Source organism: Macaca thibetana, chromosome 10 (genome assembly GCF_024542745.1).
Source record: "Macaca thibetana thibetana isolate TM-01 chromosome 10, ASM2454274v1, whole genome shotgun sequence".
NCBI classification, from domain to species: domain Eukaryota; kingdom Metazoa; phylum Chordata; class Mammalia; order Primates; family Cercopithecidae; genus Macaca; species Macaca thibetana.
The window spans coordinates 58,841,803-58,868,087 of record NC_065587.1 but is presented as its reverse complement, the minus strand read 5'-3'; the positions used below and the strand labels follow the sequence as shown (position 1 = coordinate 58,868,087).

The window sequence follows — 26,285 nt, the reverse complement described above, 5'->3', positions numbered from 1 at the left end:
CTGAGCTCTTGCCAAGCAGCAGAAGGAGAAGTGGGATGAAGGGAACTAATTTTGAAAACGTATTAGGCACCACATTTTTATGTGCATTAAATCTGAATTGAATGAAGATAGTATAGATTGCACAGGCTTATGGAGAGAACCAGAGACCAGGAAAGGAAATGTTTTTTTCTTTTTACCCTTTATTCCTTTTCATGTCCCCTTTTTGATAACGTGCTGCTTTGGTCCAGATTCTGGAAACCCCACTCAGGCTGTAATTGGTAAGCTTCTAGTACAGGTGTCACAACCTGCCCTTGATTATCTGCTGGTAGAGATAGCTTGGACCCTTTGTGTGTGGAACGTTAGGTCTAGGGTGTAGCGGTGAAGAGTGGGGGTGTGAGGAGACAGCTGTGTTAAAAGAGAAAATTGGTATAGGATTCAGAAAAATCTAGATAAGTCCCTATTTTTCCTATGAAATGTGGGCTGGCCACTGAACCTTGTTTTCTCATCCATAAGCAAGGATAATATTTATGTTTCACAAACTATTGAGAACTGGATAAGTATATGAAGGTGCCTCTCTGTCCTCATTGTAAAATGTAAACTTCGATCAGACAGCTTCTATTCTCAACTGGATCTTTATTTTGAATGTTAGGTTTGAAATAGTGATTGATGTTGGGGAGTCTTTCACTGGTATTCCGTGTTAGTTTTAAATCTTCTTGACATTTACACAGTGAATTGTACCATGTAACTAGTGTTGTTGAGTCTTTACCTAATTGAATCAGCATAGCCTACACTGATCTCTTCCAATTACAAAGTAGTCACTGTAAAGTAAAAGGTGTCTTCATATCTAGGTTTGGGCTAAGTAGGAGCCAATGTATGTCTGGTTCCTACTTTTCTAAGAACGAGTTTACAGCAAAGTGGTCATTGCCGAAAGAACTTCTAGCAGTACTGAAGATGGGCTCAGAAATGAAAGAAGTCTATTGATGTGACTAATTTCTCAACCATTTAATAGAATTACGGATTTTCTATTAAAAATAACCTGACCCTTTTCGATGCATTTAATAAAATGCCACGTTCATTATTTGTTAATTTTTTTTTAACTACAAAATTCAATATGTCTTGTGTCAGCATATTTTTTCAAAGGCCACTATTTTACTTCTCCCCCAAAGCATTTTAAATTGAACAGAGAAGTCTCAAAGCACCTGAGAATTCAGTTTTTCATTTATTCAAATAGTTGCTTAAAGTGACCAACTCGGTTTTCTTTGAAATAGTAATTCTTGGGAATAAGAATACCTTAAATAATATAATAAAGCTTATCTGGGAGAATTTAGTACCAAATGCCATGTTAACAGTTACACGTGAGTATAGGCATTTGGGAGATTCCATGAAAAAACTTGATAAATTCAGCAGAAATTTCAGTAATGGCTCATAAGTCTAGCTAATGCTGAATATTGAATTGCCTTGAATTTGTTATTTTGGAAGTGCTACTTAAAGGAAATAAACGAAAGTCATTTAAGGATGTGTTCACTAGTGTTCATTAGCTTTAAGCCAAATGGATCTTAGTAGAGATCTTACGCCATTCAGCAAAATGATTATCACAGAAGCATCACAACAGGCGCAGACTTAAATTCAATTAAAAGTAGGCAGGAGGACATAATTTTGTAGTGTAGAATTTATGGAATAGGGCCTAATTTTAAAGAATCTTAAAAGATAAACATCTCAGGAAAAATATGGTTCATAAAATATGGGAAAAAAATCTGGGAAGATGGGTATTTGTTAATGCTCTGTAGCTCTATTGCCCTCAGTATACAAGGAATGTGTCCGCAATAGGGTTGGATTTAAGTCTTCAAAGCTTTGGTCTCTTTTTCTTTCGTGTTCTTCTGATACAGAGTGCGAATAGTCTCCCGCCCCTCAACCCCACCTACATCCCCACCACCCCATAATAGAGACTTAAAGGGAATTTAAATTCGAGTTCTTGAGCTTCTGCTCAATGGCTAGGTCTTTGAACAAGTTAATATCAGAGCCTTAGTTCTTCACCTGTAAAGTAGGTTTAATACTTACTTTACAACATTGAGGATTAAAGAGCATGTGAGGATTACTTTATGAAAGGTGAAGCTTAGAACAGAATTTTTAGTTCCTTGCCAATGCCAAAAAAAAAAAAAAAAACCCAACACCTTTTTCAGAATTTGCTTTATTAGTCTCTTTGTACAAAGGGAACATCTTTAATTTCTTTAAATTTGGACATACATCTATTGTGAAATTTTAGCCAAGCTGGAGGGGTCACTAGGGAGCATTGAGTATGATACTATTGCTGTAAATCATAGAAAGGCCGGCTCAGGAGGGTGCTGACTTGCTTTGACTTTGTGGCAACTTCGGTTGCCCAGTGACAAGCACTTGCTGTGTACACACCACTTCGTTTGTTTCTCATACCTTAAATTGTGGATTAAAAATCTTTGGGGCAGGGCTGGCGGCTCATGCCTGTAATCCCAGCACTTTGGGAGGCCGAGGTGGGCAGATCACTTGAGTCCAGGAGTTCGAGATCAGCCTGGGCAACATGGGAAAAACCCGTCTCAACAAAAAAATAATACAAAAATTAGCCAGGTGTATTGATGCACGCCTGTAGTCCCGGCTACTTAGAAGGCTGAGGTGGAAGGATTGCTTGAGCCCTGGGAGGTAGAGGTTGCAGTGAACCGTGAGCATGCCACTGTACCTACCCCATCTTGGGCAACAGAGTGAGACCCTGTCTCAAAAAACAATACTAATCATCATCTTTGGCAGTGATTAACTTTCGCCTTTCACACTTGGGATGGTGCAATATTTGGCAGTCTACTTAGGACACTAAAATTTTCACGTTTAATTGTAAATGGAAAAGTTTAAGTTGCCATATTCATTCGTACAAACATTCAGAAAGTGAATATCTGTAACTAGACACAGATGAACAAGACAAACCTACATGCCTATCAGGATGAACTTTGAAATTAGTAAGTTGTTAGGTATATACAGTCACTTCCTCTGTTGAGATTTTTCATTAGGCCTCAGTACAAAGGCTCCTGTCATACAACATGAATGGGGACTGGAGGTACTTTCTGGCAGTTAATATTTCACTATCAGTGCAAGAGAGTGACATCTCCATTTAGTCCTAATCGTGAGTTTTTTCCCCTCTTAAAGAAATTGGAGACCTAGGACCTTGGATTTCCAAAGATTTCCAAACTCTTATTCCTTAAAAATGTTACAAAAAAAAAAATTTTTTTTTTTTTTAGTATACTTATATACCCATTAAACCTTTTTGCCTGAAATAGGCAGAAAGATTTAAGTTCTGTGTATTTATTTCCTATTATCTTTTTGTATCAGACACCCATGTTGCATGAATTTTAGAAAAATAGTTTTTGGCTGGGCGCGGTGGTGGCTCACGCCCGTGATCCCAGCATTTTGGGAGGCCGAGGTGGGCGGATCTCAAGGTCGTGAGATTGAGACCATCCTGGCTAACATGGTGAAACCCCGTCTCTACTAAAAATACAAAAAATTAGCCGGGCGTGGTGGTGGGCACCTGTAGTCCCAGCAACTTGGAAGGTTGAGGCAGGAGAATGGCTTGAACCTGGGAGGCGGAGCTTGCAGTCAGCTGAGATTGTGCCACTGCATTCCAGCCTGTGCAACAGAGCGAGACTCGTCTCAAAAAAAAAAATAGTTTTCACGTTTCCTGAGCAGGTAGGTTGTCAGAATGGCTAGAGATGTTCACATTCTATGTGAGAAATCATGTGACAATAGCTAATTCAAGTATTTGAAATAATTTAAATCCTTGAATTTAAAATCACCATCTTCACATATTTGAAGAACTAAAATCTTAGAGAATAAATTCTAATCCTGGGAAACTAATTTTATGAAACTATTTAAATATTATTGACCCTTCCTAATCCATGAAGTGTCTTGATATGGGTAATACATAAAAGCTGTTAAAGCTCTTCAGAGAAAGGTGCAGAGTACATAGTGGTGTTACTAACAGTGGTTTGAATACTAGAAAAGTGATCGGGACAAAATGTTAGACTTACTGTGCCTTAATCGTACTGTCAGTGCATTTTTTGAGGAATGGATGCAGTGTTAGTAGTTCTTACTGTTTAATACCAGAAGTGAAGAAACAAGAGCTTCTTAGGAATTGATTGTGGCTCAGGATCTATTTCTTAATTTTTAGTGTTTCCATTTAACCAGGAGAGGAAAGGAAAGGGAGGAGAAGGACACAAATTGGCTAATCTTTATAACTACTGGCTTGTTACACTTGATTTCCAGGCCAGGCACACAACACTGAGAAGTCCCTAAGAAGTACGTTTATTAGAAAATCGATTTTTAAAAAAAAAACTCATCTCTACTAAAAATACAAAAAATTAGCTGGGTGTGGTGGTGCATGCCTGTAGTCCTAGCTACTCAGGAGGCTGAAGCAGGAGAGTCACCTGAACCTGGGAGGCAGAGGTTGCAGTGAGCGGAGATGGCGCCACTGCACTCCAGCCTGGGAGACAGAGCGAGGCATCGTCTCAAAAAAAAAAAAACAAAAAAACAAAAACCATGTTAGGTTCTGTTTAAGTAGTATTTCTTATACCCTGGAATGAATGAATGCCTCTTAGTCTTTAGAATTTGATAAGGTTTAGCTAGGTATACCCAATACTTCTCCATTTTACTACATATTTTTAGGAAGGCAGTAAGTATTGTGAACTCCTTGAGAGTTCTAAACATCTCAGAGCCTGTTTCAGTATTGATGGCATAGTCACAGATACTCCATTTCCTTTCTAGGGAAGTCTGCCTGCAATTACCACCTAACCCCAAGCCAGAAGTGTAACCACTTTTCTCTGGCTTTCATTGAGCTTTTGTTATCCTCTTTTAATATTTCATTCTGTAGTAGTCTGTATTTATGTGTTTTCCTTATTAAGAAGTGGCCAGCACTTTGGGAGGCCAAAGTGTGTGGATTGCTTTAGCCTGGGAGTTCTAAAGCAGCCTGGACAACATGGTGGGACCCTGTCTCTACAAAAAAATACAAAAATTAGCCAAGCACGGTGGTGTGCGCCTACAGTCCCAGCTACTTGGGAGGATGAGGAAGGAGAATCAGTTGAGCCCAGGAGGTCGAGGCTGCAGTGAACTGTGTTTGCCCCACTGTGCCCCATAACAAGACCCTGTCTCAAAAAAAAAAGTAAGAGCACCGTTTCATTCTGTATGGTCAATATAGATGCTTTCAACAAACGTTTCAGTTGTGAAGTGCAAACTCCTTTCTCCCCTAGCTTGCCAGCTGGTTGAAGATCAAGTGAGAAACTTTGAGAGCTTAACAGTAAGTTTTCATTGTTATTCTCTTTTTTTTTTCTTTTCTTTTTTTTTTTTTTTTTTTTTTTTTGAGACAGTCTCGCTTTGTCGCCCAGGCTGGAGTGCAGTGGCGCGATCTCAGCTCACTGCAAGCTCCGCCTCCCGGGTTCATGTCATTTTCCTGCCTCAGCCTCCGAGTAGCTGGGACTACAGGTGCGCACCACCACGCCCGGCTAATTTTTTGTATTTTTAGTAGAGATGGGGTTTCACCATGTTAGCCAGGATGGTCTCGATCTCCTGACCTCGTGATCCGCCCGCCTCGGTCTCCCAAAGTGCTGGGATTACAGGCGTGAGCCACTGTGCCTGGCTCATTGTAGTTCTCAAGCTAATGTGCCTAAAAGTCACCTGGGGATGGTTGATGAAAATACGTATTCCTACTCGTACACCTTGTAGTGGAGGGTACTGAAAATCTGCATTTTTAATATATCTTCAACAATCCCAAATGATTCTGACTAATGCAGGTGACCCATGACCTCCTTTGGAGAAGTTGATCTGTCTATCTGAACTTTACTATCTTATTTGGCTAAGGATGTGTATTTGCTTCATTCAATTACAGTACTCCATTGGTTAAGGTATAATGCTTATAGGATGATGATGATGTTTATTATTAGTTGGAGACAGAGTCTCGCGTTGTCGCCCAGGCTGGGGTGCAGTGGCACAGTCTGGACTTGCTACAACCTCTGCCTTCTGGGTTCAAGTGATTCTCCTGCCTCATCCTCCTGAGTACCTGGGATTACAGGCACACACCACCACACCCGGCTAATTTTTGTATTTTTAGTGGAGACGGAGTTTTGCCATGTTGGCCAGGCTGGTCCCAGACTTCTGGCCTCAAGTGATCCAACCGCCTCGGCCTCTCAAAGTGCTTGGATTACAGGAGTGAGCCACCGCACCCAGCCAAGCTTACAGGATATTTTTAAAGGACCCGAACAGTGTTTTTTAATATATGTTTATAAAAGCTTGATACTTCGCTCTAAGTTAAATAGTTTCTACCTTTCAGTGAGCACTTACCAAATAGCAGATACAGTTAACTGCCTTTGCAGCTGTTTTACTGTGTGTCAGAATCCTAATCCTTTCTACTACTTCAGTATTTAACAAACCATTTAATTCTGATGTTACTTTTTCGGATTGGGTGACAAGCAGAGCACAAAGAGCAGGGTTTGTTTCATACTAATACTAGGATTGTTAAATCAGGACTTTAGAAAGTAAGTGGGGTACAGCATAGTTTAGTGGAATACTGAAAATCCAATCTGAGGAGCTCACTACCTTTAGATTAAATTAGTTGGGGACTTCAGCTCCTGATGGTACTGATTGAAATGGAAGCATTTGAATAGAGCAGTATAGTTGACCCTTGAACAACACGAGGGTTAGGGGCGCTGACTCCTGTGCAGTCAGAAATTCAAGTTACAACTTTTGACTCCTCAAAAACTTAATAGCCTACTGTTGACCAGAAGCCTTACTGATAACAGAAACAGTCAATTAACACATATTTTGTATAGTTTTATATACTATAATCTCACAATAAAGTAAGCTAGAGAAAAGGAAATATTAAGAAAATCATAAGGAAAATATGTTTACTCTTTATTAAGTGAAAGTGGATCATCATAAAAGCCTTCATCCTCATTGTCTTGTTGAGTAGGCTGAGGGGGAAGAGGAGAGTTTGGCTTTGCTGTCTCAGGGATAGCAGAGGAGAAAGAAAACCCTCATGTAAGTGGACTCAAGCATTTCAAACACGTATTGTTCAGGTGTCAGCTGTGGTTCTCAATGTGTGGTTTCCTGGTCAGCAGCACTGCATTGTTTGAAAACTTGTTGGACATGCAGATTCTTAGGCCTCGCCCACACCTACTGACTCTTAAACTCTGGGAGTAGAGGCTTAGCCATTCAGGTTTTACTGAGTGTCTACCAGGTGATCAGACGTGGACTGAAGTTTCAGAACCAATAGAATAGAGCAAGATACTAGTTTTGTAGTAATTTAACCTCTTAAGCAGTATTCCTTCTTCTTTCACAAGGAATCATGGATGGGGTTATTACTTGTGCGTGCTTATAGTTGTGAAGTTGGAGTAATTCATAATCGGGGGAGGATCTTCTGGAGTATAAAAAAATTTAAGGAGCAGTTATATGATTAACACCAGAAAAGCTTCTTGTATTTCTGAAGAATATATACCACCTCAGTAGGAGAGGTGTGTTCAGTCTTACTCTTTCTACAGCTAGTCGCCCAGAGAATGGCCTGCGCATTTCAAGCCCCGTCAGTGAGAATTGTCTAGACAAAGAAGGTACCTTGGTTGAATTAGTAACAGGATACATGAAACAATGTATCAGCATACTTAAAATCTTTATGGCCAGACAAGGTGTGGACTTAGTGTGTTTGGAGGCCCCTGAACGTTGGAAACAAACGCAGTTTAGGCTGAGCTGTGGATCCCCATGTAGGCCAGAGGTTTGTAGTCGCTCTCACTCTTCCCAGGCATCAAGGATTCCTTAATGGAAGCAAAGGAGGACAAGCCTACAGGAATGGGCCTGCCCTAATTGAGCTGGCCTGAGAAGATACATTTTCAGGTTAGACAAGTCCTTTTTCCCTTTTAAGTTCTGCCTCTTGGGAAAGGAGATGCATTTGTAGTGCAGGGATGTCCTTGTGAAAATGTGACTTGCTATAGAGCAGCATATGAAATACAAGTGCCCAGCCGGGTGCGGTGGCTCACACTTGTAATCCCAGCACTTTGGGAGGCCAAGACAGGCGTATCACCTGAGGTCAGGAGTTCAAGACCAGCCTGACCAACATGGAGAAACCCCATCTCTACTAAAAATACAAAATTAACCGGGTGTGGTGGTGCATCCGTGTAATCCCAGCTACTCAGGAGGCTGAGGCAGGAGAATCGCTTGAACCCAGGAGGTGGAGGTTGCAGTGAGCCGAGATCATGCCTTTGCACTCCAGCAGGGCAACAAGAGCAAAACTCCATCTCAAAAAAAAAGAAGAAGAAAAAAAGAAACACAATTGCCCATCTTAAGGGTCTTGTACTAGTTAATTACTTTCGGAGATAAGTAAAAAAAATTCCAGCGTTGTCTTCTATTAAGAGAACAAAGGTAGTTGGTAAAAATGGAATTTGTTTGCCCTGCTCCTGAAGCTTAAAATAATTGCTCTATCTCAGTTTTGTCTTACACTTCGGCAGACTAATAACTTCAGTTGAAATGTTTTCTGGGCAGGTGCTCATTGAGGGCCTGCTTCTCCAGAGGTTCTGTGCAGTAGCAGACTACTTTGAGACAGCCAGCTTAGCCAGGCCTGGGAACCACACAGAATAGTACAGTGCCATGTAGGGAAAAGGTCCTTGACTGGGCTCCAACAGGTACAGTAGAGAGTGCTAGGAAGCAAAGTATTGTCCTGGATCATTTCATCCAATAGAACTTTTTGTCATGATGGAAATGTCCTATATTTGTGCTGTCCAGTATGGTAGCTGTTAGCCATATGAGGTTTTTTTTTTTTGTTTGTGTGTGTGTGTGTGTGTGTGTGTGTGTGTGTGTGTGTGTGTGTATGTGTATGTGTACATGTGTGCATGAGAGACAAGAGTCTTGCTCTGTCACTCAGGCAGGAGTGCAGTGACGCGATTTCAGCTTACTGCAACTTCTGCCTCCCAGGCTCAAGTGATTCGACCCTCACCTCCCGATAGCTGGAATTACAGGCGTGGGCCACCACACTCAGCCAATTTTTTTGTGTTTAGCAGAGACGGAATTTTGCCATGTTGACCAAGTTTGTGTCAATTCCTGGCCTCTAGTGATCCACCTGCCTCAGCCTCCCAAAGTGCTGGGATTACAAGCGTGAGCCACTGCATCTGGCCCATATGAGGCTTTTGAGCCCCCTTGATATGTGGCAAGTGAGACTGGATAACTTATTTTACTTAATTTAAATATAAACTAGCCACATGTGGCTAGTGGCTACCATATTGGACAGCACAGCTGTAGATAAAATTTAGATAAGACCCAAGAGATTGTGGTTTAGATTCTACTTGGAATATGAGTGATTGGGGCTCTTGGAATTTAAAAATCCAAAGACACATGTGAATTTGATGTGTTATTAGTTTGAATAATAGCCTTCCTTCAGTATGTCTACATTGTTTTATCCTGACTGACATGCTAAGAGGGCTTACATGCTAAGAGGGTAAGTAATGTTGTGTTTACCAAAGCAGTTGGAAGCTCAGGCAGTTTTATTTGTCCGTTTTATTTGACCCCTTAGAGCTAAACAGGTGAAAATTTCAGGTCCTTTGGATGAAGTAAGTTCTCATTTTGTCTCAGCAACCCTATGAGGTAGGTTATGTCTATTGTGTAGTTGACAAAACAGATGAACTTACGTTTATATACACCTTTATGGATTTAAAATGGTTGGTTTTATCCCACAACTTCATTTGAAATTGTAATTTTCTAGCATGTTGCCTATAACAAGGTAATTTATTTCTATTTGTTAAATTGTTACCAGTAATAAGTCAATAGCCTACTATAAGCAGTAGAGAAGCAAAGATTGTAGACTACCAAATAGCACCCAAGAGGCTAACTCATGCAAGGTGTTGCTTATAGTAAAAGCAGATCAGAACTCAGCCTCTGTATTCTATCTGGGATTATCTTCTCACTTGCATGTTCATGATCAGTGTAGGCTGCATCTTATAAGTAATCTGGCTCACAGTTAGCTAGACATATATTATTAGTCTGATGGAACAAAATGGGATTGTAGCTTTGACCACTATGATGACCACTGTCATATAAAGTCTTAGATACCAACTTGATAAATTGCTTAAAGACTGGGAATAGATCCAGATTCCTCCAGGTTTAGCTTCCAGTTGTGATCAGTTTTGGGGGAATGCAAGGAGAAAATGAATAGGAATGAAATAAATAGCTGATATTTGAACATTTTTATTTATTTAATTTTTTTTTTTTTTTTTTTGAGACGGAGTCTCGCTCTGTCACCCAGGCTGAAGTGCAGTGGCGCAATCTCTGCTCACTGCAAGCTCTGCCTCCCGGGTTCACCCTATTCTCCTGCCTCAGCCTCCAAGTAGCTGGGACTACAGGCGCCCGCCACCATGCCCGGCTAATTTTTTGTATTTTTAGTAGAGATGGGGTTTCAACGAGTTAGCCAGGATGGTCTCTATCTCCTGACCTTGTAAATCCGCCCGCCTCGGCCTCCCAAAGTGCTGGGACTGAACATTTTTAATGCCCTAGGCAGTACCTTAAGAATTCTAAGCTTTCATTTATCAATCCTGAGGTAGTTACCATTACTATTTCCAGTAATGTTAACTGGGCCAGTTTACTTTTGAAGAAATTAAAGCTTACGGTTTAAGTAAAGTAACTAGCTCAAGGCTTTATAGTTACAACTAAACCACAGAGCAGGGGGGCTAATCTAGGCCTACCTCATGCCAAAGCCTGAGTTCCTAATTGTGACACAAAACAAGGTAAAGGAGGGCCTGGGGTAACTTAGTTGCCTCCTGAGAATTCTGGGCTGTGGTGGAATTACCCATTAGACTGGGGGCTCTCATCTCTTCACTTATGATGTGTCCTTAACAGACTAAATGCAGGCTTTGCTGCGCTTTAATGTAATTCTTTCCCTATTAAAGGAAGCTTGCTTGCCTTTGCAGCAAAGCCCCCTGGATAGTTTATTTTTTAGCAGTTCAGCTTGTGCTTGGACCCAGTTATTCCAGAAATCAGTAAAATCTATTTGAGTATTCAAGAAAAAGGATCTTTTTGTTAAATAAGGATTAACTAGAAACCTTATTTTATAAGGATCCCTGAAGTCTGCTTATTTACTAAGGAATTTCATCAGAGGTGGTTAGCATTTTGTGAACAAGTATGATGTTGTTCCCACTTCAAGGGGGATAAATAACAAATTTAACCAGCTTGTTGCTTAAGAAGCAGAATTAGCAGTGGGCCAGTCATTGGCCTCGCTTCAGAGTTATCATGTGACTTACTTAGTTTTGCAGAGTGGTAGATTTTAACCACTTTCAAGTCAAGTTGGTTGGCCATTCATGGACTGTGTGCAGGGCGAGAAGAGAGATGAGAACAAGTTAGCAGAAAGCTGAGGTGTGTTAGACAGGAGTAGGTAAATCAGGGAGGATATTCTTCATTTAGACCCTGAGCTTGAGTAAGACACCTTTCTACAGGAGACATTGCAGATACTTTCTAGTTAATACTAACTCAGTGTTCTGCAGACTACACCTGCTTTTGTGTGGCCCACGAACTAAGAATGGTTTTTGTATTTTTAAATTTAGGCATGTGCCACATAACAAGATTTCTGTCAACAATAGACCACTTATATAATGATGGTCCCATAAGATAGAAGATGATATATTTACTGCCCCTTTTCTGTGTTGTAGATACGTTCAGATACACAAATACTTAACACTGTGTTACAGTTTCCTACAGTACTGTAACGTGCTGTACAGGTTTGTAGCCTAGGAGCAACAGGCTATACCATACAGCCTAAGTGGTAGTAGGCTATACCATCTAGGTTTGTGTAAGCACACTATGATGACAAAATTGCCTAATGACACATTTCTCAAAATGTAGTTGGAGGAAAAAAATTGAAAGGAGGAGAGTATTACTTCACGACATAGGAAAATCACGTGAAATACAAATTCCAGTGTCCATAAATAAAGTTTACTAGAATGTGGCCATGCTTATTCATTTACATGTAATCTGTGGCTGTTTTTGTGCTACTGTGGCAGAATTGAATACTTGCAGTGGAACTTGAATGGGCTACGAGGTCTAAACTGTTTAGTACCTGGCCCTTCACAGAAAAAGTTTGCTGACCTGATTGAGTGTGCTTGTGTGTATCACAGGAAGCTCGCCAGGACTCTTGGTACATAACCTCTAGCTCCCAAAGGCATCTGAGCCCCACTGGCAGGACTCAGTTACCTGTCTCTCTCTAAGCATGACTGCACTCACTAGTGTCAAGACAACAAAGAGAACTTCTATTTTAAAGAGCTTGACTAACCCCCTCCTTATTATCTAAGTTAGAGTAGCTGTGCCATCCCTTAAGTAGCTTTTCCTCCTTCCTCTCAAATAGGGGTTGGAAGAATAGCAGGTGAAAACAACCTCTTTCTTCCTCAGTTGTAGAGACTCAATAGTCTAGGCTGTAAATTAAAAAAAAAAAAAAAAAAAAAAAAGAAATTCCCCAGAGGCTGACTCAGCACATGCCTGCCTTTTAAAGGAACAGAGAGACCTAATTGAAATAGAAACTGAAAATAAAATCAGTAGCACATCAATTTTTGTAGGTGGCTCATATTTGGTATTAATGTTGCTCAGAAGCTTCAGGAATAAGAAATAACAATGCAGGGTTTCTTCAAAATATGGTTCTGGACAGTGGATTGTAGTTACCTGGAGAGCTTGTGTTAAAATATCTGAGGATGAGTCCAAGTACCAGGGCTCATACACAGGAATATTTGAGAACCACTGCCCTCAAGCATTTAAAATTTTCCTTTTACCTAAACCCACATGGGCCAAGACAATTTTAAAAATTCATAGAATTCTTGTGACCAGACATGTAAGGGGGTCAATAGAGGTCATTTTACAGATCAGAAAACAGACCCAAAGCTGAGAAATAAGTTATCTAAAACCCCACCAGGACATTGCATTAAAGGAGTTGCTCTAAGCATGTCTTCTTGCTCTTAGAAAGTGAAATTGACTTGTAAATCTGTCATTTAGTTTTCGGCATAATAATAAAACAATGAACAGTCGGTTCTGGCTCTGATTGCACCCAGAATCTCCAGATCAGAAGACCTTCTTGTAGATCAAGTAACATACTTCTCTGAAAGACAGTTTGGCCGTCCTATCATTGAAGTCTGAATTATCTTTTTTGATTTTTAAATATAATTAATTGGTCCCGGAAATGAGAACCAGAGGAAGACAAGAAGATGAACTTGAGTTTAAGGAGCATAATGGAAGGAGTGGGATGGGAGGGAAGGTTGTAAAATAAGACAGGAAGGGGTTGTGGAGAGACAGATTAAGGTAATTGTGGTGTTGTAAAGCCATAAAAGAAATTTAAATGCGGAAGTGGACTGGAAGAGAAAACATTCTCTGACCATTTAACCCTTTTTTGTGTGTGTCAGTTTGAGGCCTAAAGTAGACCAATAGGCTCCTTCTTGTGTGTCTTTTCCATGGCAAAGCCTTTAAGTATAATAGCTGACCACTAATCTCACACAGCTGCTGATGTTTAAGAACCTAATTCTTGAAGTGTTTTTAAGTCAGTTTGTGGCATTTCTTCTGAACACATGGGCACTTTGGAAATTGTAGTGACAGGTTTTAGAAATTTGAAGTTGTGTTGCAGAGTTGATAACAAAATTGGGTCTTTGAGCAACTCAGTCTTTTAATACAATGCACTTCTAAGTTTCCGATGGTATTTCCCCAAGTTTTGAATATTGAAGAGAAAGACCACACTTTGCAAAATAATTGACAACTTTCATTTAATTCAGTTTGACCCTATCTTGAACTTGGTCTTCGTAACTTCTTTTGAGGGTCTTTTCCAACTATAACACTAGAGGCTGATTCTGGAACTTCATGGAGGCAAGTCCAGTGAAACTTGGGCAGTTAGGGGGACCCTTTTCCCCCTCCCTTTTCAAAGTTAGTCAACAGCTACTACTGTTGGGATGGGGTCAGGTGGGTATTATGCTTATTATGAAACTTGATGAGGGCAGGGACTCGGTTTTGTGGCTGAGTTGTATTTCAACACTAAACTGGCACTCAGTATATACTTGAACAAATGAATATTGTGAACCCCAACTTCCTTAAGGACAGAAGAACTATTTATGCTTCTGTCTGCCATCTTCTCAGCTGGAGATTTTTTGTTTGTTTGTTTCTGTTTGTTTCGTTAGCTTTCAATACCAGGTCCCTAACGGGGGAACCCCATAGTTGCAAGATGAACAAGTCCATGACAAAAATTCTTGTTTATATGCAGTACACATTTAGAGAGAATAAATGATCATTTGGACTTTAAAAATTGGAAATGTTACTAGTCTCTTCTCTCATTCTTTAGGTTTTTTTTTTTGTTGCTGTTGTTTTGTGTTGAGGCGGAGTTTCACTCTTGTTGCTTAGGCTGGAGTGCAATGGTGGGATCTTGGCTCACTGCAACCTCCGCCTCCGGGTTCAAGTGATTCTCCTGCCTCAGCCTCCCAAGTAGCTGGGATTACAGGTGTACATCACCATGCCCAGCTAATTTTTGTATTTTTAGTAGAGATGGGGTTTCACCATGTTGGTCAGGCTGGTCTTGAACTCCTGACCCCAGGTGATCCACCTGCCTCGGCCTCCCAAAGTGCTGGGGTTACACGCATGAGCCATTGCTCAAAACCCCCATTCTTCAGTTTTTTAAGGGTTTCTTTAGAACTGAATCCTCCCAGCAGTTTTCTTTCCTTTTAAATTCCAGAGCTCTTTGGGCCTTTAGCCAGAAACAGTCTCTGTCCTGCTTACTTTGAAAGGCTATTAACTATGCCCTGGAATTTTGGAAATGTTCTCCTTGAGAATTGCTGTAAAGTAGTGATAAGGACTCTTCTGTAGGCTACATATTGAAACCAGCCACCATTAAGATGGATCACAGACAGGGTGTCCTGGATTGAAACTGGACCGACATTGGTATAGTCTGAATTTGAGGAGTAAAGAAATGTGCCCTTCCCTCTCCCCTAACAGTTGGGGGATACTTGTTTTTACTCCTTAACCATTCCCCTTTTGATGATGACAAGTTTTCAGGCTTTTTCACTGCCTTTAGTTTTGCATTAAGTTCCTGGGAGATTGACACACCCTTGATATTTACCGCACTCCCGGATGCCAGTCTTTTATCACTCAAGACCAGCTTGTTATCTATCCTAGACAGAAGCAGTCTTCTTTTAAAAGTATTAGAACATACTAGGTATAGAGTGTTAAAGAGAATGTTGATTTTGTTAAAACTCCTGCTTTTGGGGATGTGATATGGGTTTGAAAGTCAAGAAGTAGAAGATGTAAGGGTTTATCCCAGTATATAAGTTTTAATGATGAGGTGATATTTTCTTTAAATAATTTATTCACCCATTATGTTCACTCAAATGGTTCTAGTGTTCACTTTCCTTGTGTGCTAGCTGTATATATGTATGTCAGAGAAGAGCAGAGATTATCTTTGACAGAAGTTGTATTGTGAGTGTCTTTTTGCAGAAGATATTGATTGTGTAACTGTGCCCCACCTCCATCCCCCACACACTTGATTTGATGATTATCTTTGAAGGAGGAGCCCATCATATTATACAGCTGCCCTGAGTCTCAAATCTATCATCAAAAGACGGTGTAAAGGGGACTGGCTCAAAACATGGCAAAGAGTCTCCTTTATATCAGAAAGCTTTCTGCCTTTGCTTATAAGGCAGCAGAGGACTCTTCTTTCCTGCCCTGATCTGATTACCCTAAAAGCTTTAAGATCATGGAATAGTTGATAAAACAATCAGTATTCTGTGCTGATGACTTATCCTTTTCTCCCTTAAGAAGAGGTAAATGTTTTTGCTTGGATTGAGTTTAGAGACTCCAGGTAGAATAAGATAGGCAACACTGTTAGCCACCTACTGACCACAGCTAAACAGGCAAATGTGCTTCTGCATGGGGAATGCTATGGCGTTAACAGTGCCTTCCTTAAAACCTGTAAGTTCTTTAGGCTTCCGGGTACAGGGTTGTTAGAGTAGACCAAAGTTTACTTCCTTTTTCATATGTGCTTTTCTTTCCTGGATCTTAGTATAGGAAAGAAAATCAGACAGCATATCTGTCTGCTGTCTGACCCAGTTACTGGCCGGGTGGGCATTGTGAATGGGTATGATTGCTGCCTCAAATGCACATATACAACCTGAGCTAAGTTGTATCAAATGATTGAGTAGGCTGACTTCAGTTCTATGTAAATTAAGGAGAAGGTTTAGGAATGGTTGTACTGCCTTGACAGTTGTTAACATGTTTATAATTTCTTGGAGATTAGCCAGGAATTCTGTTACAACTATACACAAATATTGATTGACTTTCAAAATAAAATTCTTTAAAATCACTGAAATTTTCTGAGCCTAAGTTTCTTCATCTGTAAGATAAGCAAATTTACTAAGGTCATGGGTATGTAGTACCTGAGGAACAGAGATTTGAAGCTCTTTACCACTGATTTATGCTACTGTGTCATAGATCTAGTAATTAAGTGACTTTTACCCAAGGTCATATACTGAGTGATAGAACAAGGATTTTGAATAAGATATTTTTCACTGTTGAACTAGTCTGCTTTCTCCAGCAGAGGCTGCTCCGCAATGCCTCTATCACATTAGGGTTTGGTCATGGTCTTTTGTGCTCATCATGTTTGAACATGTTTAACAAAGTATTTTACAGACTTGGTTATTTCTTCCCCTCATGTAATTTGTGTATTTGTCTGGTTTCCCTATGGAGAATGAACTTTTTATCTTATATATGCCTGATGTGACATTGATTTGGCCACTTGGGGTTGACCTTCTACTTGGTTTCCATATCTGCAGCTTCATTGTCATTTTGGGTTTAGGCCAGCTTTCAGAAATTTTTTAACAGTTGGATCAAATTTTGTTGGATTCATTTGATACTGAGTTTCTTATTCCTGTATATTTTGTTTCCTTTCTATCTAAGCAGAGAACTAGGACTCTAGAGTTACAAAAAGTAGGAGTATATCTATAACTTTTTTAAAAGAAAAAAGGACCAGGTACTGTGGCTGACGCCTGTAATCCCAGCACTTTGGGAGGCCAAGGCGGGTGGATCACTTGAGGTCAGAAGTTCGAGACCAGCCTGGTAAACATGGTGAAACTCCATCTCTACAAAAATACAAAAATTAGCTCGACATGGGGATACGCACCCATAATCCCAGCTACTTGGGAGTCTGAGACAGGAGAATCGCTTGAACCTGGGAGGCGGAGGTTGCAGTGAGCTGAGATTGCACCACTGCACTCCAGCCTGGACAACAGAGTGAGGCTCTGTCTAAACAAACAACAACAGCAACAACAAAATTCTGCTTTGGACACATGACTTTAGGGAGATAAACATAACTCTGGGATTTTATTTTTTAATATGCTCCTGAAAACAGTCAACTCTCCCATTTCCTAGCTGGGAGAAGTATGTCTCACTTAATTTTGCTCATTCAGGAGAGGATGAATTTTTCAGCAATGATAGTAATAGCTGGCTGTCGCGGCTCATTTCTTGCTGCAGTGTAGCACATCCGCCAAGAATGCCCTTTCACCTTCCTTTGTCTTGCTAACTCCCTCTTAGCTTTCAGTAAGATTTGGCTCAAACTGCATCCTCCAGAAAGCCTATGTTAACTCCTAACTGCCACTCTTGGATCCAGGGTCTTTATTTCATCTTGTTCTCTGGTGGAACCAGGCTGTTTTATCTGATTATGTTACTCTTCACTTTGAAACAAGGAGGCAGTTAACCTAGATTCAGTATTTTTACTCTTACGACTTTTTTCCCCCAAAATGCCCATAAATTAAGTAATCTTACTGCCTTACTGCGCTTACTGAAAAATAGCAGCAGGGCAGAAAAATAGAAAATCTTGCTATCATGTAAGAGATGTGGAAGTAATGGTACCCACATGCTTCATTTGGAAAATGTCTATTACCTTTATAAAAAGTTTGTATAGTTTCTAAATACAGGAGCATCATGATGCAATAGAAACTGTTACTTTAATGTTAATTGACATTCGAAATTTTGGGTTTCAAATGTTTCCTAAAACATTTTTTCTGAACCCTTTTGGTATTCCCTTGATCTACCATTCTACATTCTGCCTCCTTTGTTTCCCTGTCATTTATTAAAAGTACTGCCTCTTAACTTTGTCATCATGCACTTATTTCTCTAGATACACCTTGGAGTGTTTTTTTCAGGCTAAATTGTTAGGCATGGGATTGCTGGGTTTAAAGAGGGAGAGTGTGTGAGTTTGTTTGATTTTGCCAAATTCTTCCTTCATGGGGGTTATACCAACTAGATGCACCTTATTCATCAGAGATGTTAAAATGAGGCAACAGTATCTTAGATTGGAGGAAATCGTTAACCACCAGAGTTGTGAAAGTTAGGTGATATATGTAATACTGCCTTGCACAGAATATACATTCTGTAAAGGATACTGATATGGTTTGGCTGTGTCCCCACCCAAATCTCATGTTGAATTGTAGCTCCCGTAATCTTCATGTGTTGTGGGAGGGACCCGGTGGGAGGTAATTGAGTCACCCGGACGGTTACCTCCATGCTGTTCTTGTGATAGTGAGTTCTCATGAGGTCTGATGGTTTTATAAGGGGCTTCCCCACCCTCCGCCCACCCCACTTTGCTCCACACTTCTCCTTGCTGCCACCATTTGAAGAAGGACAGGTTTGCTTTCCCTTCCACCATGATTGTAAGTTTCCTGAGGCCTTCCCAGCCCTGCGGAACTGTAAGTCAATTAAACCTCTTTATAAATTAACCAGTCTTGGGTATGTCTTTATTGGCAGCGCGAGAATGGACTAATACACATACCTAGATACGTATTATTATCTTTTGTGAACTGGTACTATTACTCTATCATAAGAGTGGAAAGAAACTTTAGTTGAGATAGTGTTTGTAAGCACCCTAGCATGGTGCTAGCACCCATATTAATGCCTTTTTCTCTTGTGTGCCTTGGGCAGCCAGCTACTTAAGATTATATCTTAATTACCTTAATGGATTGTAAACTGCTTGAGGGCCGAGTCCTTGTCTGGTGAGTCTTTAGCAGGATGCTTTGGACTTGAATATATTTGGTTTTAAATTGAATTAGCCTTCAGAATATATTTCTGAAATGGTAGCAAAAGGATTTTTTTTTTCTTTTTTTTACATATTAACCCTCAACTCCTGGGTAATGGTACCCAACACCTATTCCTACCGTGGGAAAAGACAGAGACACTTTCCTTTTGTTAATTGGAAGCTTCTTTACTTGAAAACTTTTTAAACCCCAGGGAATATGTTAGGTAACAATAGCAAAAGATGTTGATTCCTGTCCTATCTGTTTAACTTATCTGTTCTTAGGGAGTAACTCCAGTTAAATTGCAGTGAAAGGAGTTAGTTGCCTTAAGTCTTCTGTTTTCTCTAGACTGCTTTATTTCAGGGGGCTTCCATGTCTTCATCTAGAATTTTCACTAGGAATTAAAATATTTGTTATTAGAAAGCATTAGTTGGCCTGAATTCACAGTGAATTAGGTTTTCTGATGATTTAATATGCACTGGTTTTTATCTTTCATATCTGTCAGTTAAGTTCAACACATTTCTTTTTGCACTTAACAGGTGCTTGAAGTGGCAGGGTCCTTCCTCTAAAACATTTTAAATAACACTAGTAGATGAATTCCAGTTAAGGGGAAAAGGTATGTGCTGAAAGTAATCTTCAAGGCCACAGTATGTTCTCTCCAAACACATATTTTTCACCACAAGGGATGTAGATCTCTGTGTGCCCTTATTGGCATTACTTTTTCAATTATTGGCATCTCTTCTGAACAACATCTTTAGTCAGATGTCCCACTGTTACCTTAGATACAATATGGCTCAGATTGGTCCATCATTTCTCCAGTCTTTTCTTTTTCACCATCTTTATTATGCACAAGTTTCTTGTTTTTGCCAAGGCCTCTTGTTCCCCCAGTCACCTGGACATAAAGACTTTCTCTGACTCTTTATTACACTGCATTTATTACACATAGTAGTGAGTTCCTGGAACTGGGGTCTACTTCCATTTTCCCAAATGTGCTTTTACATTTTTTCCTTCCCTCTCAGTTCCTTTGCTATCATTTTTTTTGTAGATTGCTTCAGAAACCTCTAGCTAGTTATTTTGCTTTTACTTTTATCTCTTACTGTTCTTTAACACAAACCCTCTCTTGGAACTAGGCCAGTCTTCTTGCCATACCCTCATATAATAACACAAAAATGAAGGGTTGGAAAGGAAGAAGCTTAAAGATAATGTTTAACTTTTCCTTATGAAATGTTTCAAGCATACATATAGAGAAATATAATGAACTCCCATTTATCTGTCACTCAGCTTCAATAATTATCAACCTTTTGCTAGTCGAATTTTGTCTATCCCCATATCTCTTGGTCACATCCCCCCACCCCACCCCAGAGAGTATTATAAGCAAATTCCAGGCATCATTTACATGGAAGTACTTCAGTATTTATCATTAGAGAGTCTCTAATCTGTCAATTTACCTACTGCAGATTATCTCTACAGTTTTGCTGTCAGTTGGTTATTTAGTTTGTTTAAATGCTTTTGGCATTCAGAAGGCATCCCATTCTTTTAGTGGTTAGTTCTTTTGTACTGACCTCAGTTTGCCTCCCTATCATTTCTCAGCAGTGATAAAAATTTATATTTACTCAGAAATTACAAATTTACAGAGTAAATTTATATAATTCAATATAATATTTGAAGAAGTTGTCATGTAATATACTTTTTTGACACGCCTTTCACAGCACACATAGCACATGTAATAACTTTTATTTGTATGTTAGAGAGAGGGTCTTGCTCTGTAGCCCAAGTGGAGTGCAGTGGTGTAATCATATAGCTCCATCCTTTAACTCCTGTGCCCAAGCAGTCTTCCCACCTCACCCTTGGAGCAGCCAGTGTTACAGGTGCACCAAGATGCCCAACTAATTTTTATAACAGTTTTTGTAGAGACGAGGTCTTGCTATGTTGCTCAGGCTGGTCTCAAACTCCTGACCTCAAGTAAGCCTCCCACCTTGGCCTCCCAAAGTGTTGAGATTGCAAACATGAGCCACCGTGGTCAGCCATTCCTTTAAGATAGGAATACTTGGGGTTCAGAGCTGTGACGTAGGTCTTATTTGTGTCAGTGAGATTAATGAGCCACAGCCCCGAGTTTCTCACAAGACATTTTTGATTTGCATTTTTAGACAGCAGTTGCTTTAAAAAACTTGGGGACTTGGCTTAAAATCAATTTTGAAATTTTGTGCATTAAAAAAAAGAATGTAGCTGGGCGCGGTGGCTCACGCCTGTGATCCCAGCACCGGACTTTGGGAGGCTGAAGCGGATGGATTGCCTGAGCTCAGGAGTTCGAGACCAACCTGGGCAACACAGTGAAACCCCATCTCTACTAAAATACAAATAATTAGCGGGGTGTGGCGGCGTGCACCTGTAGTCTCAGCTACTTGGGGGGGCTGAGGCAGGAGAATTGCTTGAACCCAGGAGGCTGAGGTTGCAGTGAACTGAGATCGCACCACTGGACTCTGGCCTGGGTGACAGAGTGAGACTCTGTCTCCAAAAAAAATGTTATTGGCAGACTGTTATCTGAAACCTGCCTGGAATTAATTTCAATTTATCGTTTTCTTAATTTCTTTTTTAAGTTTAGAGCTTTTTAGTGATTTAAGCAAATTTTCCTATGTACACTAGTATTCGTCAAAATAAATGTTTAAAGCTTCGTCCATTTTTTACTATAGAAGTAATTTATTGTGGGGAAAAACTAGAAAACAAGATGAAGTATGTGCACAAAAACTCAAGTTACTCATAAATTGACTACCCTAAGATTACTGCTTTTAATATTTTGATGTCTATATTCCAGTCTTCTTCATATATATTTATGCATTTGTTGAATTATACACAGAGTAGTTGTTGTTGTTTTTTTTAATGTGATGTCCTTGCCATACCCTAGGGCTGTATTAGCAGATCTTGATGTTCTGAGGCTTGTTTATTGAATCTGGGCTGCAAACAAAATTAAATGACACGTGCTTTATTCCAGATTGTAGTGCTATTACATGTATTGTCATTATTATGATTTTAGCCATAAGTGTTTGGTTGGAGGCAGAAGTAATGGGATATTGCTGTCAAGTAAACAGGGGCCACTAACCTTGTGTGAATCAAGTTAGCATTTTAAAATTATAGACTCGAGGTTTTTAGAAGAAGCTGAAGGGTTCTGTATGCTGCATGAAGATTGAGTTCAAATCCTGCTTCTGACACCATATGATTTTGTTGTTCCCATCTGTAGGATGGGAATTTCTTACAGTTAGTACTACAGTCATGCAGATTTCTTTTCCCCAGGGCCTGGCACAAAATAGATGCTCAGCAGATTATGACACATGTGGCTTCTTTCGCTGTGAGCCACTCAAGGGATGAAGACACATTGCCTATACATTATTAATTGATTGCTATAAAGCATGTTGCCTCAAAATACAATAGCTTAAAACAGCAGACACTTATTTTCTCATGTAGTTCCTGTGAATCAGGAATCCAGAAGTAGTTTATCTGGGTGGCTTTGGCTTACCATCTGTAGATTGCAGTCAGTATGTCAGCCAGGGCTGCAGTCATTTGAAAACTTAATTTGGGCTAGAAGGTCCACTTCCAAGATGGCTCATTCACATGGCTAATTGGCAGGAAGCTTCAGTTTCTTACTACATGGGCCTTTCCAGAGAGCTTCTGAGTGAGTACATGACAGTGTGTCAGTGGCCTCCCCAAGAGCAAGGAGAGAGCAGGAAGGAAGATCTAATAATAATGCCTTTTATGGCCTAGAGTCAGAAGTTGCCCCCTCACATTTCCACTTCATCCTATTTGTTAGGAGTGAGTCACAGTGTCCAGCCCACACTCAGGGGAGGGGAATTAGGCTATACCTCTTGAAAAGCGGAGTACCAAACTTGTCTTATAGTCAAGATAGTGTGTGTTTGTGTAAGGTTAGAATAGAGGGTCTGGAAATAGACCTATAATTATGACAGCTCAAAAAGTCCAAGACAATTTAATGGGGAAAGGGCCATCTTTTAAAAAATGATGCTAGACTATTCACGGTAACAACGACATGGAATCAACCTAAATGTTCATTAATAATGGTAGACCGGATAAAAAAAGAATGTGGCACATGTACACCACAGAATACTCTGCAGCCATAAGAAGAACGAGATTGTGTCCTTTGCAGGAACATGGATGGAACTAGAGGCCATTACCCTTAGCAAACGTAACAGAGGAACAGAAAACCAAATATTGCATGTTCTCACTTATAAGTGGGAGCTAAATTGTGAGAAGACATGGACACATATAGGGGAACAGCAGATATAGGGGCCTTTTGGAGGGTGGAGGGAGGGAGGAGGGAGAGAATCAGGAAACATAATTTGTGGGTACTAGGCTTAATTCCTGGGTGATGAAATCATCTGTACAACAAACCCCCATGACACAAGTTTACCTGTATAACAAACCTGCACATGTACCCCTGAACTTAAAAGTTAAAAAAAAAAAACAGTGTTAGGACAACTTGACATCTTTATTGATTTAGGAAAAAATGAACACTGGCCCTTACCCCTGTAAAACTGCTAGAAAATAAAGAAAGAAAGAGAGAGAGAGAGAGAGAAAGAGAGAGAGAGAAAGGAAGTGGTGGTATGCCCTTGAGAGAGAGAGAGAGAGAGAGAGAAAGTAAGTGGTGGTATGCCCTTGTAATCCCAGCCATTCCAAAGGCTGTGGCAGGAGGATTGCTTGAGTCCAAGAGTTTGAGAGGAGCCTGTGTAACATTGTGATATAAGAAAATGAGACTCTTTCCCTGCCTTTCACCCCAAAAGAGAGGGAGAAAATCTGTGTGGCCCTTGAGTAGGCAAAGATATCTTGGGGTACAAAACATACAGACCCTAAAAGGGAAAATTGATGAAGTGGACTTGATTAAAATATAAAACTTTTGTTCTTTGAAAGATACCATTAAGAAATAAAGACAAGAAAATCATGGGGAGAAAATATTCACAGTTCATATAGCTAGCAAAAAATTGATAATCCAGAATGTATAAAGAGCTCTTACAACTCGGTAATAAGAAGACCAAGAAAGGTTTGAGCAGATACTTCACCAAAGAAGGTATATGAGTGGCCAATAAGCACATGAAAAGGTGCTTGTCATTAAACATCATATAATCATCAGAAATATGTGAATTGAAACCACAGTGAGATACCACTCCACACCTGCTAGAATGGCTAAAATTAAAGACTGATGTCAGATATTGGTGAAAATTTGTAGTAATTGGAACACTAATGAATTTTTGATGGAGAAATACAATGGTACAATTTGGCAATTTCCTATAAAGTTAAACATACTTTTTTTTATATTACCCAGTAACTTTTCTCCTAAGTATGTACCCAAGAGAAATGAAAACATGTCTACAAAAATACTTGTATATGAATGTTTGTAGCAGATAAATAATAACCAATGCCTGGAAACAACTAAATTGTCCAGCAGGTGAATGGGTAGGTTACAGTATATCTGTACAATGTAACACCACTCAGCAATAAAATGGAACCAACAACTGATATATCCAACAACATGGATGAATGTCACAAATGTTATGCTGAGAGAAAGAAATCAGACACTAAAAGAATAAATCCTATATGATGTTACTTATATGAAATCTAGAAATCTAGACAAATCTGATCTATAGCATGATCAGATCAGTGCTTCCTTTGGGCAAGGGGTGGAAGATGGGAAATAACTGGGTAGGAGCACAAGGAAAACTTTCTGAGGTGATGGACTTGTTCTAAATCTTTATTGTAGTGGGGATTGCACCTGTGGGTGTCTTTGAAATGTTTATTATTACAGTTGTTTCTTAATATTTGTAGGGGATTGGTTCCAGAACCACCCCACCCCCTACCCCTAGTATATCAAAATTTGCAGATGTTCAAGTTTTTTGTATATAAAATGGCACAGTATTTACATATAACTTACACAATCCTATATGCTTTAACTCATCACCATATTACTTAGATTACCTAATACAGTGTAACTATATAAATAGTTGTTATATTGTGGGGGGATTTGTATTTTTTGGTTGTATTGTTATTACTCTTTTTATTTTTCCCTGAATATTTTCAGTCTGCAAATGGTTGAATCTACGGTGCTCAACCTGTGCATATGGAGGGCTGACTGTATTTTATTGTTTCGAAATTATACCTTATTAACATTTATTTAAAAACATATCTCTTGAAGTTTCGATTTTTCAGAAGTTGTAACATCTGATCTTTAGAATCAGTGTTCAATATCTATCCCTTTGTTATCATTTATAGGTCAGGCTTAATAGTATTATGTCTAGGGAGAAAAACGCCAAACTGTGGCTTCTTTTCACAGAATAATTGGCTCTCATTTCCTCATCCTCCCCATATTAGTAACATGTCTTGATTGTAGAAGTAGGCTAATGGGACGCTTTGTCTAGGCTTCTTTGTGAAAGCTTTTTTTTTTCGGTGGCATGTGCTATTACACCTACCATGCCATTTGAATCCTGTCATTGTACTTCTTGACCATCTTGTCAGGGTAGGCATACAGAAGATAGTTCATGACTCCTGTTAACTGACTCATCTCTTATGGTTGCAGATTCTCATAAACACAAAGATAAACACAAAGATCGAGAACACCGGCACAAAGAACACAAGAAGGACAAGGAAAAGGACCGGGAAAAGTCCAAGCATAGCAACAGGTAAGGGTGGAATCAAGCAAGTCCCTCATCATTCAGCAGTAGGTTGGCCATTGCTTGGCTTACCTAGAATAGGTCTTAACTTGAGCTACCGGTAAAGATAGCAAAGTAAGTAGAAACTGCATTTGATCCTAGAGTTGCTAAGAGGATGGCCCTGATTTCAAGGCCTTAAATGGGATGCCATTGTTCAGATCAAGATGTAGAAAGCAAGTATGTTTGATTTTCTTTTAATATATACCTTGTTAAAAATACAGTTGTTCACTAAGATAGGTAAGGATTCGTTGTGACACATGATGGCATTTAATCAAGTCTGTAGCAAGCTTGCCTTGATAAAAGGTAACTGGATTGGAGACCTGATTTTTTTCTTCTTCTTTCTATATTTTAAAGAGTTTACATTAAAAATTCTTAACTTGGGCTTCCATGGTCTGTTAGCCCCTGAAATTATATGCAAATGGTTGAGTATATGAGATTTCTTGGAGAGGCTATTCCTAGCTTTCATCGTGTTATCAGAGGAGTTTGGCTCCCACAAAAGCCTACAATCACCAATATGAATGAAACTCAATAGTGCTGTCTTCTGGGA

At 39.7% G+C, this 26,285-nt stretch overlaps 2 protein-coding genes across 2 annotated transcripts in view; both read left to right on the top strand.

The window, feature by feature from the left end:
- PLCG1 (phospholipase C gamma 1) overlaps window positions 1-26,285 on the top strand; it is a 431,655-nt gene that overhangs the window by 293,594 nt on the left and 111,776 nt on the right. The window lies entirely within an intron of this gene.
- TOP1 (DNA topoisomerase I) overlaps window positions 1-26,285 on the top strand; it is a 713,073-nt gene that overhangs the window by 624,924 nt on the left and 61,864 nt on the right. The window contains exon 4 of the mRNA XM_050806644.1: window positions 25,606-25,708. Within this exon, the coding sequence (XP_050662601.1) occupies window positions 25,606-25,708 (103 nt within the window). The remainder of the gene's footprint in view (window positions 1-25,605; window positions 25,709-26,285) is intronic.